The 16,945-nt window shown below is 36.9% G+C and overlaps 2 protein-coding genes and 3 non-coding genes across 6 annotated transcripts; 4 read left to right on the forward strand and 1 right to left on the reverse strand.

The window, feature by feature from the left end:
- The first annotated feature begins 627 nt into the window (after positions 1 to 627).
- LOC140790800 (metal tolerance protein 2) lies at positions 628 to 8,037 on the forward strand. Its single transcript, XM_073141067.1, has 12 exons — positions 628 to 1,042; positions 1,219 to 1,288; positions 1,618 to 1,715; positions 2,070 to 2,221; positions 2,307 to 2,422; positions 2,833 to 2,929; positions 3,155 to 3,239; positions 4,844 to 4,906; positions 5,721 to 5,826; positions 6,320 to 6,462; positions 7,394 to 7,485; positions 7,582 to 8,037. Exons 1-12 carry the CDS (start codon positions 632 to 634, stop codon positions 7,730 to 7,732), a joined length of 1,584 nt encoding a protein of 527 aa, XP_072997168.1. The 5' UTR covers positions 628 to 631; the 3' UTR covers positions 7,733 to 8,037.
- Positions 8,038 to 8,870: 833 nt separating this feature from the next.
- Positions 8,871 to 8,964, forward strand: LOC140791580 (small nucleolar RNA R41). The gene has a single exon (XR_012109588.1). It is a non-coding gene; the product is annotated as a small nucleolar RNA R41 (small nucleolar RNA).
- A 59-nt stretch (positions 8,965 to 9,023) lies between these two features.
- LOC140791581 (small nucleolar RNA Z155) lies at positions 9,024 to 9,102 on the forward strand. Its single transcript, XR_012109589.1, has one exon. It is a non-coding gene; the product is annotated as a small nucleolar RNA Z155 (small nucleolar RNA).
- Positions 9,103 to 9,231: 129 nt separating this feature from the next.
- Positions 9,232 to 9,342, forward strand: LOC140791592 (small nucleolar RNA snoR100). Its single transcript, XR_012109600.1, has one exon. It is a non-coding gene; the product is annotated as a small nucleolar RNA snoR100 (small nucleolar RNA).
- Positions 9,343 to 11,070: 1,728 nt separating this feature from the next.
- LOC140791039 (uncharacterized) lies at positions 11,071 to 16,739 on the reverse strand. 2 transcript variants are annotated; one of them, XM_073141395.1, is made up of 3 exons: positions 16,298 to 16,739; positions 14,991 to 15,896; positions 11,071 to 13,555 (listed from the first exon to the last, which is right to left on the reverse strand). In XM_073141395.1, the coding sequence occupies exons 2-3, from the start codon at positions 15,894 to 15,896 to the stop codon at positions 11,675 to 11,677; spliced, it is 2,787 nt and encodes a 928-aa protein (XP_072997496.1). In that variant the 5' UTR covers positions 16,298 to 16,739; the 3' UTR covers positions 11,071 to 11,674. The 2 variants fall into 2 exon arrangements, with proteins under 2 accessions (XP_072997496.1, XP_072997495.1); XM_073141394.1 differs by having other exon boundaries at positions 16,293 to 16,739.
- Between the last annotated feature and the right edge of the window lie 206 nt (positions 16,740 to 16,945).

The following is a 16,945-nucleotide window of genomic DNA, read 5'->3' on the forward strand; positions in this document are numbered from 1 at the left end:
CTCCCAATGTTCCAATCTCGACGTAATTGTTGGCTATCTTCTCCAAAGGGTGAAAGATTGTACTGATGTCTACCTAGGTGAATGCATAAAATAGACTTAGACTAAAGCATACCAGAAGACCTGCCTGAGATTTTATACTAAAATTTCAGACAGGAAGCTGAAGGTGATGGCTTTGAGATTAGTTGGGAATATGCATCAGATTTGGAAATAATCTCTAGTCAATTATATAAACAGAGTCAACTGCTTCTCATGGCCAAACCAATATGCTGGTATTGCATTTTCCTTTTATCTCTGGATAGTGAGCAGGGGGGGAGATCCTTTCCACTTGAGCTTTGTAGCTGTTTAGCAATTGAGAGAGTTACTAGAATTTGATACCAAGTGGAACAATAAACATTTTATCAAAATTAATTTCTGTCATCGTGATGAACAAAAAAGATTTTATTTCTCCTATTATTTGGTAAAATGCTTCAGACTTTTAACTTTGTCGATAAGAAATTTGCAGAATGGTTAAAAGAGGCTCGTGATGTAGGAGTAAGTTTGGAATTTTCAATTCTCTCTTAGAATATATATATATATATATATATATATATATATATATATATATAAATTATAAAAATATTTACCGCCACTGATGGCGAAGCATCTCCCAGTGTCTCCTTCCAAGAACCACCGAACAGTTGAAAGCGGTATTCGCGGAACGGGAAAACAGTACGCAAAAAAAGAGTGGCGAGAAACCCCCAAGATGGGCTTCCGCTTCTCTAATCTCACCGCCTTCCACCGCGCCTTACGCTACCGCCGCCGCGCCCTCTACAGTCACCGCCTCGCCCACCCGGCGGCGCACCAGAACCACTCCCGGACTACCACGAGGTGCCACGTCGGCCACTCACACGGCGGACACGTGTCAGGCTCTGGGGAGGCCGAGGGCATATTCCGGCTGGGACTCGCCGCCGATGTCGCCCTCTCCGTCGGCAAGGCCGTTACGGGATACCTCTCTGGCAGCACCGCGATCGTCGCCGACGCCGCCCATTCCATGTCCGACGTCGTATGATTCGCATTTCTTGAGCCTCTTGATTCGTTTTCTTGGTTGGTGATGTTTTGATTAGGGTGTAATTTTACGTAGTTGATGCACAATAATTGCCAAGATTTGGCTTTCCTTTGTGACTAAGATATACTATTAGTTTAATTTTAGTTGGTCTTTGTGCTATAATTGGAGCGCAGATACTCAGTGGAGTTGCTCTGGTGTCATTTAGAGCTGCCAAGGCTCCCAAGGACGAAGATCACCCTTATGGTGAGTGGTTATTTAGCATTCGGATTCTAGAGAATTAGCTCAAGAAATGTCATCATTGTCATTTAGATCATGGCCTGGAATTCATATTTCTTGACCAGGCGAAGTTAAATTTGCAATATTTTTCTGCTTAGGTGAGTGGAATTTTTGTTCTTGCCATAAAATTATGATCGACTGTACAAGCTTGGATACAAAAAATCTGCAAAATGTCTGCTATATGTCATGCTTATGACTACTAAGAACGTTCTAAGCTTCCGTGAATAAATTTCTAGTTTCAGCTGTATTTTATGTCCTGTGATGATGTGTGTTAATCTGAAATTACTCTTTTCCAGGTCATGGTAAGTTTGAGAGCCTGGGAACTCTGGGGATTTCTAGTATGCTTTTTGTGACCGCAGGTGGTATTGCCTGGCATGCTATTGATATTCTACAGGTACACTGCTTTTCCTTAGCAAATACTAGTTGGGCTCCAAACATGGTCTTCTTGCATGTAACTGTACTCTTCGTGCCTCTCTAATTATCAGAAATCTTAAGAAAAAGAAAGCAGAAAATAAGCAAGGTTAGATGTGATCTGAGTCAGCACTAGTGTTTTCTTTGAATACTGGAGATCTTGGCAAAACCATCTTATGAGATTTTGTGTTTCCGTTGCATAGCCAATAGTCTGGCAGATGTGTTTCACATTTTTAATACTAGAGCCACAGTTCCTAGTGGATGCTACTTTTTTTTTTTTTTTTTTCTATCATTGCAACATACTTGTGCAGACAATTTTTTTTCCTTAAATTTTCAGGGTCTTCTGACCTCAGCTCCAGATATGGTTCATAACATATTGCAACATGACTATCATAAACATAATCATGGTGGCCATCATCATGGGATAGATTTGGATCATCCAGTCCTAGCATTGAGTATGGCAATTACTGCAATATCTGTGAAAGAAGGGTAAGTATGATCCGGATTTTTGTACTAAATCTGTGTTAACATGTTCAAGGCTGAAGGCAGATGTCTCTACTGTCTTGTAATCTAGGCTCTATTGGATCACAAAGAGAGCTGGTGAAAGGGTAGGGAGTGGACTGATGAAAGCAAATGCATGGCACCATCGTTCTGATGCTATTTCATCCGTTGTAGCCCTTATTGGGGTTGGTAAGAAATCCTTGACCTCGTAGTTCTTCAATCTTAGTTTTATTATCTTTTAGTCTGTAAGTAATGTAAGGTTGCTTCTATTGTGGTGATTAAATGAGCAATACATTCCTTTCAAGATAAACATGAATATGTGGAACTTGGATCAGTCAAGTGAAGCAGAAATTCTATAGTTCTACCTGAGAAACAGGCCAACTTTCTCATTTCTCCGAATATGACTTTTGATGAAATAATTTATGTTGTTCTTAGAACTTATTTTCTGCTTGTGCATTACTACTAAATCCAGTTCCTAGCTTACTAATGATATAGTTTTTATCTGTTGCACTAGCTAAGTGTGCATTCCCAAGACAACATATTTTTTGATCTTAACTGTTCACTAGATTTACATAGTCTCTTTTGTCTTCTAAAAACAGGTGGTGCTATTATTGGAATACCTGTTTTAGATCCATTTGCTGGCCTTGTTGTGTCAGGCATGATTCTGAAAGCTGGTATAGAGACTGGATATCAGAGGTATATCTTATTATTTGCTTTTCATATGGATCTGTCTGGCGTATACAGTATCTGCTTGCCATGGTAGCCCATCTTCAATCTAGGTCAAAGCTATTCTCGAGAAACTCTGACCTTTATGATTAGTTTCTTGGGTTATTGGAATGTGTGATGTTTACAATACTTATGAGGCTACAATGATGCATGCCATTAATAAGTGCATCCCTCTAACTGACTTATTGCATTTAGTGTACTAGAACTAGTTGATGCTGCTATAGAACCATCTGTTTTGGAGCCTATCAAGCAAACAATTATTCAAGTTGAAGGTGTCAAGGTAGACTATATGCTCCTTTCTGCACTTTGAAACTTTGTGCTATAGTTGTATGCACTTATGTCTTAATTCTTATAGAGGGATTGTTTTTGGAGCTTAAAATTTTTGGGATTGATTCAAATATTCAATAACTTGAATGGCCTTTTCTAATCAAATATGTCAATATTACATTAACTTAGGAAAAGGTGTCAAGGTAGACTAACTCCCTCTAACTGACTTAGGAAAATGAGAGAAAAAAAATTACATTAACCACACTTTCCTCATTTTACCCTCAAGGTGAAAAGTCGGAGAAACGCTTCAAGATATCAGTCTCCAACTCCCGTCTGTTTCTTTAACCTTTTTAACCAAGATATGCATGGATGAATATGGGTTGCTTTTCAACCTTCATCTGCCTCATAGTCGATGTAGCAATGTATCACCTCTGTTTTTTTAATACAACAAGGTAAGAATCAGATGGCACAGCATCAGATATATAAAAAAATTACCAAGGTGCACATGAATAGATTACTAGTTAGTGTGGGCAGAATGGGTTTCCTTGCTTGACTATTAGGGTGGGAGATCTGATGCAGAAGTTAGATTACTGGCACACAACTTTTAGGGAATTGAGCAATTAATTGATATAATTCCACTTTCATAGTACTCATCTTTTTCCTTGGTACGTAGACAGAAATCAGAATTTCAATTATTTTGCAAGTAAATAAGCACCAAATAAACATGCACGCTAGTTAATAGAATTTCTAAAGAGTATTAGAAACCTTTGTTTAAAGGTTTGGGAGCAGACCTGCTTGACCATTAGGGCGGGTAGAAAACTTATGTAGGACAAATTAGATTACTGGCCTACAAAATTTAGTGAGCTGACCACTTTAAATTCTGATCTTAGAGTTTGCACTATTTTTCCCTCCATGAGAAATCAGAATTTCCCTTTTTTTTGGGCTAAATAAGAACCAAATAAGCATGTGCACAGGTTTATAGAATCTCCTGAGTATTTGAGGCTCTTGTTTAACTATTCAAGAGCAGAACTTTAGGATCCAGTCTGATCTTTAACTGTAAACTGAAGATCACAGAGTAAGAGCTGCATTTGATTTTTCCAATAACACCAGTGAGGTCAATAGAATGATGGTTAAAAGTGTGGCAGCCCCCTTTGGGAATTACTGCAGTTCCATTATTTTCCAGTTACGATCTTCCTCACATCGCAGATGTTAATCTTTACTTGGTAATTAGTACTCCACCATTAATGATCTTTAGTAGGTTGTAACCACCAAGCGAGAGTTGAATTAATTCATTAAAGTCATTGGATACATCACTGCAACCGATGCCAATTTTGCAGGGGGTATAAATATGATATCAACTTGCTAGGGTTGACAGTTACAAACTTACAATATGTTGATGTGTTTCTGTCCTGTTATTCACGATCAGTTTTGTTGCTTGACATAATTTTATTTTATGCACTAAGAAACATTTACTAGGATTTTGAACATTTGTGGCATGCTGACGCCTTTATTGAGTCTTTTTATGTGTATGCCGACATTATCTGTTATTTTATCAAAGTATATTTTTATCTATATAATGATGGACTTGTGATTGCCTTTCTATTGGTATATCTTAAGGGATGCCACCGCTTGAGGGGAAGAAAAGCTGGTACTTCCTTGTATCTTGATGTACACATTGAGGTATGACCCCTCTAGGACCTTTTTCTTAGTTCATAAATCATCTTTTTTATTGCATTTCTCAATAAGAGTGCCAAATGCTTGAATCTGTATTCAAAACATCTTCTCCATATAGCATACAATAAGAAAATCATGATCTTGTGAGGCCACTCTATCGGCAATGCATTAGACGTTCCCACTGGTGGTTTTAGTTGGAACTAATATGTCAAATGCAAGTGAAATATGCTTACACTATGATTAAAATTGTCAAAAAATGCAGAGTCGTTGTAGATGCAATAGCATTGATAACATAAATGAAATGGTTCTATTCTGACTTATTTTATGGAACAATGGACGTTGATAACCTTGTGTCTCCAACACCTCGTATCAGGGCTCAATTGTTTGAAGCTTCTTTAGTCAATTTATGGAAGTGCTCTGACAGGTGAGTCCAGAGAGGTTGAAAAACATGGAAACTGGTCTCTGCAATATAGCCAAGTTACATTATAGGAAAGTAAATTCAAAAGTTAGGCAGTTAGTATCTCTTTTCTATGCTAACACTATGTAACTAGAGCAATGAAAATATGAAAACATTTCTGTATCTTGTGCATCTTATGACATGCCTAATTACTGTTTACTTGTGAAGTTGTTGTTATGTACTTGTCATGAAGTTCAGAAGCAATTGTCCACGTCATCAAGAGACCTCTACTTAAACTTTGTCTCATATGTGCTTTTCACAATTATTTTCTTCATCTTAACCACTTGTTAATATCTAAAATTATAAAACTTATGATCTTTTTTCTTACTAAATCTGAATTTTATTAATTGTCTGGTGTATCAGGTAGATCCTTTCTTGAGTGTTAGTGCTGCGCATGATATTGGTGAAACTGTACGCCATCAGATAGAGAAATCTCATGATAACGTTTCTGAAGTTTTCATACACATAGGTAGCTTATAATCTCTTTCCTGTAGGTTCTAGTCGCTTACGAATGGCCTTTCGTATTTGATTGTTACATTGAACTAGTTGAGTGCATGCTTGTGAATGCTTTTGACGTATCTAATTGATCACCATTCTCTTGAATTTAACATAATTTTATGTCTAAATGTTTCTAATCTTAGAAGAAAAGTGCTTCTAGCTGATTCAATTGACAAAATTGTTGAGAAGTGTGTGAGGCGACAGTTTTTTGTTCCTATAAAGCATATGGTGTTCCCCAGTATGATATTTTGTCTAGTGAAAGTGAGTTTACCTCATAATTTGGACACTTGCTGAGTGTTGGCACCATGATGGATTACTAGGATCAAGAGCTTGTCATGTTGAGTATGGGTTCTCTCCATTCCATGTACTCGTGAATTATCATTGGAGCTTAGTATTGCAGTTTGCTTTGTTTCTTTTTATCCTGTTTAGTAATTGGCAATTTAAGCTTTAAATTTTCTATGTAGATCCCTCATTCTTGGAGTGCTCTTCCAAATTGGACCCAAGAAAGAATTTGAAGGCCATGGAGCAAAGATATCTGAGGACTATCTCTAGGCAGCAGGATGCAGAAACCATTATTTCTGACATTATATCTTCACATTTTTCAACGGTACAATGTCATCTTATTTTGGTCCTTGCATATGCAGTAATTACATTTTAATTGCCACAGTTAGCAAAGGCATGGATTGCAATTAAATAGGTAGATCCGTCAAGAAATGCTTGCAAACATGCATGAGTTTATTTACCTAATCAAGGGCATCTGCATGTACCTTTTTGAATTTCTTATCTAACTTCTGCTGAGGAATTGTTATTTGTTAAAATGGAAAGAGTACAGAAGCAATATCAATTTCTTTCCCACATTTTGGGTTTGGGCACAACACCACTAAAAGCTGAGACAATTCCAACAGAGTTGAGAATTTCCTCTGGCAATCTGATGTTAATCTTCAAAAGATTGGGTGGGGAAAAAATCCTGACTGAATATAAGTAAGAAAGTGAGTACATGCCATGAGATCCGTAATTTCTTTATCTACTTTCAATTTGAGTCTTTGAGATACAAATATATAGAACCGAGATAAGGTAATAATACTAGGAAGGCTTTTATGGATCAAATATTGGAAGGCTAGAAGACAGTATATACAAAATGACATGTTGGAAAATAAGGACATTGAGATAAACAAGAGTAGAATAAGAAATGATACTATCTAGAATTATTTATAGGTAACACCCATAGTGGATAAACTGTGAAAATCAATTAAGATAGTCTGAGCATGTTCTACAAGACTATATAGGGCACGAGTCTGAACGAGCAATTGACAAATCTGAATAAGGTAAGCAAAACATGGGTCTGAAGGATATATGTAAGATAACATGGGGACAAAATGAGAACTTTGAATATCATGGCAGAAGTAGCTTATTTCTTTTTATAAATCTTATACATTCCCTGAACTCATTATCAAAATCTGATTTTTTTATTTATTTATCATTATGTGTCGTTTTGGTTATATGACTTTCAGATTTGTGACTAATATTATTTGATACAGAATATGTCTCTTGAAAGCATAATGCTTCATTCATTGCAAGGCAAAGTGTTACTTCAGGTTCATGTATCAATGCCTCCTCAGTTGCTGATTCGGTAATCCATTTTACCCATGTTTTATTTGAATTTCTGGAAAGCTAGATGTCTGAATGCCAGTTCTTCTAAACATCTATATCGGTTGTTGAATTTAAGGGATGCCATGGGCATTGCAAAGGAAGCCGAAAAGGAGATACTGAAGGCTGATTCTAGCATAAAACATGTGAGTATTCAGCTGAGGTTGAGTCATCCTATATCAGAACCTCATGTGCCTGTTGTTATCAAAGAAGACATACAGGAATACTAATATACAAGTTACTTGCTAATTAAGATAAATGATTATTAGAACATCAATAGTTTTTTTTTAAAAACAGAGCTCTTCATTCTCTGGAAAAAATAACAATAATAACTCATTTTAACCTCATGCTGTTTCTGTTTGGCTGACCTCAAACTTATTCATTTGAAAAAATATATATATAGTTTCCCCTTCCTTCTTGCTGATGTACTGCATCACAGTGTAATAGCTAAGAAATTGAGATGTTGATATGCGAATATATTTTTCATTATTTAAGCAATACAAGAAAATTAAGTGGCTATTGTCACTGAGCATCAGTTGTTGACTTGTGAAATGTCAATTATCTATCCTAATCCAGACCTAAACTACAGCTATTGATAGATTCAAGTCGTTTTTTTTTTCTTTTCTTTTCCCTAAAAACAAATCATGACTAGTAGGGGTGTAATTGGGCCGATATTTGTCCAAGCTCGGCCTCAAATTAATTTGAGCCCAAGTCATATAATCAAGATTTTATTTGTTTGTTTTAATTCAGCTCTATTTTTGAGCCTATTTCAAGTAAAGCCGAGTTTGAACCTAAATTAACTGCGTGAGAAGCAAAATCAAGCATATGAACCTTTAGATCTTCGATCTAATGTTTCTAAACTATATAGTTTCTAAATTATGTATATTTTATATTTAGAGTCTTATTGAGTCGATCCCTAACGAGCCTACCTTTGATCAAACCTCGACTATAAATGAATTTAGAGCATAAGTTAATGACTCAAGTTTGGCTCAGTTACAAACGAGCCCAACTTTATCCAGTGTAGCTAGAGCTGGGTTGATTAATTTTGACAGCCCTCCTGAAAGCTGAGGGTCCGATCCAAAAAATAAATAAAAAAGACGAAAAGGGCAAGAATAAGGACCAGAATGAAAATACTGAGAAGACAGGGCCTAACTGGAAAGAACATTTTGTAAGGGTATTTGCGTAATTTCCTCACAAAGCAAACGAGCAAGCCAAAACCCTAACCCTAACAGTCTCTCTCCCTCCCCCCCCTCTCTCTCTCTATATATATACTCGACGTCTTCTCTTTCGCTCTGCATTAGGTCGGCCTGCATCTCTTTGTATTCTTTTGTTGTTGTTAGTATAATTTTCTCTCTCTCACTTTCGACATCTGAGGCTATGATGTGCAAATCTACCTATTTTCTGAGAGGTATTCGCATACTTCTCTGATTAAAGATACCAATGGATCCTTCTGAGCCTTCTAATATCCGTAGTTTTCGTATTCTTCTTTCTTTCTTTTTTGTTTTTGTTCACAATCTTATCCATTGATGTGATGATAAAGTTTGTCGGAAAGTTTTATAGTGTCGACCGAACAAATCAGACTACAATTATCTGATCAATGGAAACAAACATTCATATACTCTTCGATTATTTCGTGTTTTTGTGATCGTATTTTTTTTCCTGTTTGGAGAAGTTTGTAAACGAGTCTGTGCACAATAAGCCGATGCTCTGGACTTGTGGATTGAAATGGGGAAGAAGGAAGCATGGTAATGTGCACAGAGATTGAAGGATGGGTCATCATGTCTGCTCGCTTTGATGCCTTCGGGCTTTGATCTCGCGGGCCTGGATTCGACCCAAATCGCTTGTTCTTGGAAATTATATCTCGATCTATCTTCTTCTTCTTCTTTGTTTTATTTATAAAATGTAATTCTGATTTCATTTTCCCCTCTTTTTTGATTTTTAATTCATAGTTACAGTTACCGTCTTGAGATTCTTCTTTTCTTGATATTTACTTGTGTGTATGTGCTTTTCATTTTTAGGGGAAATATTAGAGTTAATTTTGTATATTTTAATGTGGTTGATATTGTAGTAAGTTTGGACTAGATTTTAAGCACTGGTGCATCGTTTGATTTGGTGCATTTTTTTCTCTTTCTTCTAATTTATAAAATGAACTCTTTCTTGTTTGGAAATAGTAATAAATTATGTGTATTTTACTGTAATAAATTATTAGTATAAAAAAAATATATGCACTTTGTTTCATGTGTTAAATTTTAAAAAAATAAATGTATCAAAGGGAAAATAAATGAACTCTAGCTTGGCTCAGCTTGAGTTTTTAACTTTAGGCTTGAAAATTGATCCTTTTTCTTTGGCCCAGAGCATGACTTGAACTGAGCTTAGTTTGATCTTTAAAATTGGTTTAAAATTAATATCGAGCTTAATCTATACTTTTGAGGGTTATTATTTGCTCCTAACGGTCTCTACTTGCTACGTGCCGAGGAAGAGGAGACCAACCACTTAAGGTTTAAAGATTACCTGGAGCTTGGAGAGATCGAATCTCGATCAAACGATGCTTTGCTGCTGCACTACTGCTCACAAAGGATGTGGTAGCTGTTGAGGGGTTGTTGCAATGACCATGTCTTTCAAAGGAAAATCTCTCTACAGAACACCATAGGTGGTGGGTTCGTCATTGAAGCCCTCAATGCAAAGAAACTCCATTTCATCCCAACACTACTACTTTCAAAAACACCTTCTAAGACATTTTCCAATTTCTTGATTCTTTTTTTTTTAATCTGTTTTGCATTCCATTATTTCAGGAAGGCCAATTTGGAGAAATCTTATTATTATTATTATTATTATTAGTTATTGTTTGCTCTTCTAGAAATTATGTATTCGAAGTTAGTTTTAGTGCCTTATTGGTTAGCCAATTTGGTTTTAAAATCTAATTCTCTATTTATTCTTATCTTGATCTAAAATATATTCATTCAAAAATATTAAGAATATTTCACACTTCGCATCTACAGTTGTGTACTTTAAGTTCTAACTCATTTATAAGGTTATTGATCACCCAAAAAAAAAAAAATTGACGGGAGATTTTTAAAATTAAAATACCAGATCCAAATGGTAGATATGAATAATAACAAATAGAAAAACATAGGGTGTTTACGATAATTTTTTTTTAAAAAATTCAAACATATAAACGGGCAAATATGTTAAAAGAAGAATAGAACCAAAACGTAAATTTATTATTTTGGCACTAAAGCTCTCTCGGAGGATCGGAAAAGGGTTTGATTAATGGAACGATAATGTATACTCTAGAAATTATGAAATTACTTTTGGACCTACGACGTGAAAAATGATAAAACAAATGAAGGTTTAGACTGATAGTTAAATTGGCAAATTAATAAAAGAGACACCTTTTAATGAAAATCCATTAAAAGGCTCACAACATCTCAGATCCGAAACTCACCTTTTCTGCTATCAATTTTAACTAATTTCTAAAGCAAGAATAGAATCTTTGAAGTGTTCAGATTTGGTGCAACAAAACAAAGTTCAAGGACCCATTTGATTCTGCAAAGTAAGCAATAACCCATTTGATTCTGCAAGACTAGGATTTTACTATAAGGGAGCATACCCCATTATGACTGACTGCTACATTATCAAATGAAACCACCAAGTTTTTCCAAGTGACCTCGAGAGACAAATTAGTTACAACTGCTCTGCAATTTATTCAGTCAAAAAAATGATGAATAAATCAATTTGAGCAGCAACTGTCACTGAACAAATAGGACGACAATGAAGAATTGCTTGAAGTCGACGGATGTGCCAGCTTCATGATACATCCCCTGAAACTTGTTTTCGAGAAAGGTGATACTTCCGGTGAACTTGGCCATGCGAGATTTGAATCCTGCCTCCTCTCATAAATTTACTCCATCTAAGTTGGAAATAAAATCTTCTATACCAACTGCTGCATCACCTTGAAGCCATGAAGTGATTAAAATTTCCCTTAACCACTTCTATATTCACCTTTGAATTGATTTCTGACAGACATATATCCCTTAACCACTTCTAGTGTCTTCAAGACTGGGTGCTGTGTTGTGTGGGCATCTGAGTAACTGCAAAGTTGACCAATTATTAAGACCAGTGGATGAATGTCCCAACTCAACCAATTGCCTTTGATCAACAAGCATACAAGCTTAAGGTACTCCAAGCAACTCACTAGTCCCTTCTCTATCGGATTGAGCATGGGGCCCACTTAATGATATAGTTTGATCAGCTTTGCTTTCCTCCCCCTCTTCTATATTAATATTTGAATCTCCAATGCAAGAACTAACTCCACAAACTGTGGAATCAGGAACAAACACTGGGGTTTCCACTGACTTCCGAGCCCTTCGGGAGGGTCTGTTATTCAAGTTGCTCAAAGATGGCCCTTTCATGTCCCTACCTTTCCGTTTTGTACCAATAAACCCACATGCAAGAGCTTCCAGAGCTCTTGTAGTAGGTGGCCGATTTCTGGTGCTATGTCTCCGAGAGTTCAACTCAGAATGCTGATTGAGTAGAGCCTCACTAGAGATCTCCGTCGACTGGGAATCATCATGCGGCAGTTTAGTATCCGATGAGCACACAAGTTTATCTGTTTTTGCACCATCCTTTTTATTCGACAAAGCTGTACATACCTCACCAATCTCATAATCTGGTGGTATATTGAGATCAATTATAGTGCGTGATTGAGGCTCTTCCATTGAGACCTTCATCTCAGTTACAGGAGCCATGAAATGAGGATCTTCAACAGATATGCAAAATTTCTCTTCATGTAGGCTATCTGTACAAGTGTTCATAATTGTCTTCCTTTGAACAGGGTTATCCTTTCCATGTACTTCACCTGTTCTAGATGAATCCAAATTGTATTGAGTCTCCTCTTTCTTCAACTGGTGCCCTTTTGAAATAGAAAATGTACGGCAAACCTTTCCTTCACGCTTACAGGTGGCTAATCTTCTTCGCTTAGACACAGGGGATAAATATTCTTGTTGACTAGATTGTGTCCGATGACTGAAGTGACAATTTACATCTGTTACAGTATTCTCATTGGCTAAGACATATAATTGGTCACTGGAAACATGACCATTATTCTGCATAATTGGGCTTGAAACAGCAACCATATTTTTAAATGCATCAGATTGGACTCCCTTGCCTGCCAAGTTTTCCCCACTTTTCTTGAGATTCTTGCCATCAGATGTACCTCGGTCGGGATCTTCATGATCACCTGATGAGCTCTCATCTGAGTCTGACAGCCCCATGGATCTACCATTCCCAGTTTCACCAGAATGAGCTGAAGGCTCATAATTATATGTGGCATCAACAGGCAAACTCCTTAGCTCTCTCAACTTGAATGTTCCTTCACCTTGAATAAAACTAGTGTCTACAACAGTAAATTTCAGAAGTTCTGAATTGCAATTTGGAAGCCTAGGACGGAGGTAGCAGTGCCGCTGCTGATCAGAGAGACCATTTTGATCTAATTTGGTGTCTGTCGTCCACCCATTTTCATCCCTGGAGTTGATACTGCCTTCAACTCCATCAATGTCTAACTCAAGGAGCCTTGGGTCACATGCTACTTTACTCAAGACATCGCTAACAGAATCAAAATAGTGATTGCCTTTCACGAGTTTCTTTCTTGAGAATTTCTTAACACCTGGCATGAGAAATACTAAACAGTGCTTGGATCCAACTGAACTGAGATCTTTGGGCTGCTCTGAGTGCCACCCTCTTGCAAGCAAGCGAGGCCAAACAGCTTCCCAGAAAAGATCATTTGACCTTGCCTTGCTTAACCTGAAATCGCCGGTTAAAAACTTTATTATTTGTCCAGATGAAAGCGAGGAGCAAGCTTTTCCAATGGGTATTTCAGGGCGGATATATATGCCTTGGTTTGTTCTAACTGGATCCAAAACAATACCAGTGAGATCATGCTTCCCTTTACCAATTCCAATAGCGTCTACAAGAACTTGCATACCAACTGTAGACTTCAAAGTGAAGATAAATTCCTCAAAAGAAGCTCTTCCTTCGTTAAATTTCTTAATGTCCTGCCATTAATATAGTGAGGAGGAGTATTTGTAATAAAGACAAAAAGTTGACCAAGCAGGAAGGAAAATGCTATTTGTAAGAAAATCATAACTTAGCTCATGGACAAGAATATAACAAACATAATTACAAATTTACAACAAGGGGATTTGAATAATTCTTCTACGTTCGAGCATCCAAGGAAAATGAACAAGGTAGATAACAATCAACTTAAAGAAGGGAAAAACAATCAATAAGATAAAACCCCTTTTGAGGTGGTTAAAAAATCTCAGTTCATGCCACATCGAGATATCTAATTCTGCATAAATCAACTATTAGACTCCCTAGTAATCCTTTGACATTTGAACAATTTTCAAGTCTTCAATAAATTAGAATAGGCATCTTAGTTGTTCTTAAAGGGCCTGATAATGCATGTATTAAAGAGACAAGGCTCAAGATCACTAGATGTAATAAATACCTTCAAAAATAAACTACAAGTCAAGATCTGTTGTTGAGTTCCATCTACCCAGGGAAAAAATTGAAATGAAACAAAGACTAGAAGGGCAGGAAGATACAAGGGAGGAAATTATTTCATGCTTCCGTCATCTGTTTGCTCCCATAAAAATATATTTTCTTCTTGGCTGGCTATTGCATGTATACAATCACCAATAACTTGGGCACAACAGATTGGAGTCAAATATCCTAGTGGATAACTAAAGACTATTATAAGATTGAAAGTAGAAGTTAAAAAAAAAATAGATGTTTTTCTTCACATGCACCAGAGAAACCAGGAATTGCTCATGACTTTTAAGATTGCAGCTGCAATTGAGGCTTAGAAAATTATCTATTACTACAATAAGAGTCTTCTATTGGCAAAATATATTCATAAGTTGGAGTAATTAGTGTGTGCATGAGACCTGCTGAAGTACTAGACAGCAGAAGTACTACTGGTTGTGTCGATCACAAGAACAAATAGGAGAACGAGTTGCTTTAAACCTTCTCATAAATCCTTCACATGTGTCACAGTATACTAAAAATTAGCAATACAACTTGAAAAAAGGAAGAAAAAAGAAACTATACTAGCAGTGAACCAAATTGCTATTCCTCTGATAATGATTTTGAAGATTGAATTCTTCTCTAAATATTAGTCCTCCCCTAATATATGATATGGATATCATCTGAAGTTACTGTATAATCCCAGACTCAGTGCAGTGAAATTTCACAAAACAAAGGGAAGGGAAGAAGATTATGAAATGCTGTAGTAACATGTGCAGCAGAATCCATATGCAATATATAACTTTTGAGATGATTTAAGAAATATGGAAGATAGATATGGACTATTATCACCACATATTTTTTGTTTGATACAAGTCTAAGATTTCTAATTTCTCAAACATGTAAAGCACAAAGCCAAACTGCAAATTTAGCAATCTGTGTTAAGGAAAGTTAGAAACATGCCTCCAGCAAAGACTCTTGGACTTCTTTTGATATCGCAGGCAGAAGACGAGACAATAATTCCTGTTGCCGGAGACCTGTAAAAATACGCTGCCCAATTATGGACCTCCGGCTTCTTATCTTTCTGCACTCTGACCATCTTCGATATGCATCAGATCTATAAAACTTTCCATAGTAGTAGGATAATATATCTCCCATCGTTCTATGTTCTAAAAGTCTTCTCACTTGAACAAGATTCTTCCCAAAAATGTAAAGTCCTAGGAGAAAACTTTCTGTTTCCACATCATTCCAAGAGGAAGCTGATAGACAAGGCAGCGGAATGTATTCTTCATCTTTCTTTTGACGCATCAAAAGGTTGCCAGTTATTCTATTATCTAAGGTGGTGCATTCTTGGGCTGTAGTTTTTGTGAACATTCCGTCATTGGCATGGTTGTATGCAAATTCACTTTTCAATGCTGACTTAGGAAGTGCACCATGATGAAATGAATTTCCTGATGTAACTCCATTCATTATACTGCAATGAACATCAACCTGAATATCCTTCTTCCTTGTATAGTCTTTACCTTCAACTTCAAGAGTAGAAGGATCGGAGCATGAATACCCTTCCTGTTCTCGTTTGACGTCATCTTTTAGATGGTGAACCCACAAGAGTGGAATGGCTAGCCCTAGTGCAACAGGATATTCAAAACCAAGCATGGTGCCATTATCAGCTAGGCTAGACCTTAATTGGTGGCATTCAGCTTCAGTCGCTAAACTTGGAATTTCCACCTGGTACTCATCACCTATACGGGGGCATACTGGTGATTCATCATAGATTTCGTCTATACCAGGGGAGCCTAATAACGGTAGCTGCTCAGTGAATGTCTCTGTAGTATGCTCTTCATTATTCTCTAGTTCAAGAGGATCCATCTGTGAAAAAAAAAATTGCATTGGTCAGAAGGTATAAGATAGTAGATAGTAGGAATAGATTAATAAAGAATGAATTCTTGATAGAAACATTATGAAAGAAACTATGGCAGTAATGAAATTAATATTATGAGACATCACATCATGGAGAAATCTTTTAACGTCCGTTTAAACAAGTATAGGCAGTGCATAAAGAATCCATGTAAGCTATTATCTCAGCTACCTGGATACTTGTCCATAATAGATAAGTTTATGACCCTTTCCAAATAACGAAAACTTAAATAATATATTTTCATGTTCTAATTTAAACTGAACACGAGAAGTTCAAAACTAAAGATATCCAACAACAGTTGATAAGTACAACTCATTATTGATTAGAAGTGACTACAAAAGCCTAACCTTACATTTAGCAATCCCAAATAGAATTCTCACTTCTTTGCTTCTATTTCCTCCTTCAAACTACTACCGGTGGTGGATGCAAGCTTGCGTTAGTTGTAGGGCATCCGAAAAGATGGAAGCTTGGGCATTCTTCGCTTAACTGGGGTTAGAAAGTACACGTTTTGGTAGGTCAACGCCCCTTTCTTGATTATACTAGCGGTAAAGGATACGTTCGAAGTTGAAGGCTGGTCAAAGGCAAGGATTTCGCTCCTCCGCCGTGGACTCCAGCGCCTCCTCATCCGTTGATCTTAGCTCCAAGTCGTCAATTTTTCCTCTTAACAGTTGATTCCACTCCACCGCCGTCTACTCCGGCCATCTCCGCCGGCGTCCGACGTTGCCATCGCCTCCCTCCACCTCTCGTGCCGCCGGTATCGTGCTAGGGTTTTTTTTGTTTTCTTTTCTAACAGCGGCACGATAGATAGGGAGGAGATCATTATAACTTACGCTATCGGTTTGGGTCGGGCCGGATTTGTTTTTAATTGATCCGTATCCGATACATAGATATATATACACCTTGCTTTTAAGTTTATCGGGTTGAATTACTTTATGATCCTTGGACTCGATCCGATACATAATTTGTGCGACGCCTAGTCGCCTAGATGCTTATCAGGTCG

This window comes from Typha latifolia, chromosome 6 (genome assembly GCF_019914945.1).
Source record: "Typha latifolia isolate L0001 chromosome 6, TyphaL0001v2, whole genome shotgun sequence".
Lineage (NCBI taxonomy): Eukaryota > Viridiplantae > Streptophyta > Magnoliopsida > Poales > Typhaceae > Typha > Typha latifolia.

Bases quoted from the DNA above. Each gene is read 5' to 3' on its own strand.
- LOC140791039 (XM_073141395.1), bottom strand. From the start codon at position 15,896: ATGGATCCTCTTGAACTAGAGAATAATGAAGAGCATACTACAGAGACA. The intron at 13,556-14,990 runs GCATGTTTCTAA...TATTAATGGCAG, and splicing joins TCCAAGAGTCTTTGCTGGAG to GACATTAAGAAATTTAACGA.
- LOC140790800 (XM_073141067.1), top strand. From the start codon at position 632: ATGGCGAAGCATCTCCCAGTGTCTCCTTCCAAGAACCACCGAACAGTT. The intron at 2,222-2,306 runs GTAAGTATGATC...CTTGTAATCTAG, and splicing joins GCAATATCTGTGAAAGAAGG to GCTCTATTGGATCACAAAGA. The intron at 6,463-7,393 runs GTACAATGTCAT...TATTTGATACAG, and splicing joins TATCTTCACATTTTTCAACG to AATATGTCTCTTGAAAGCAT.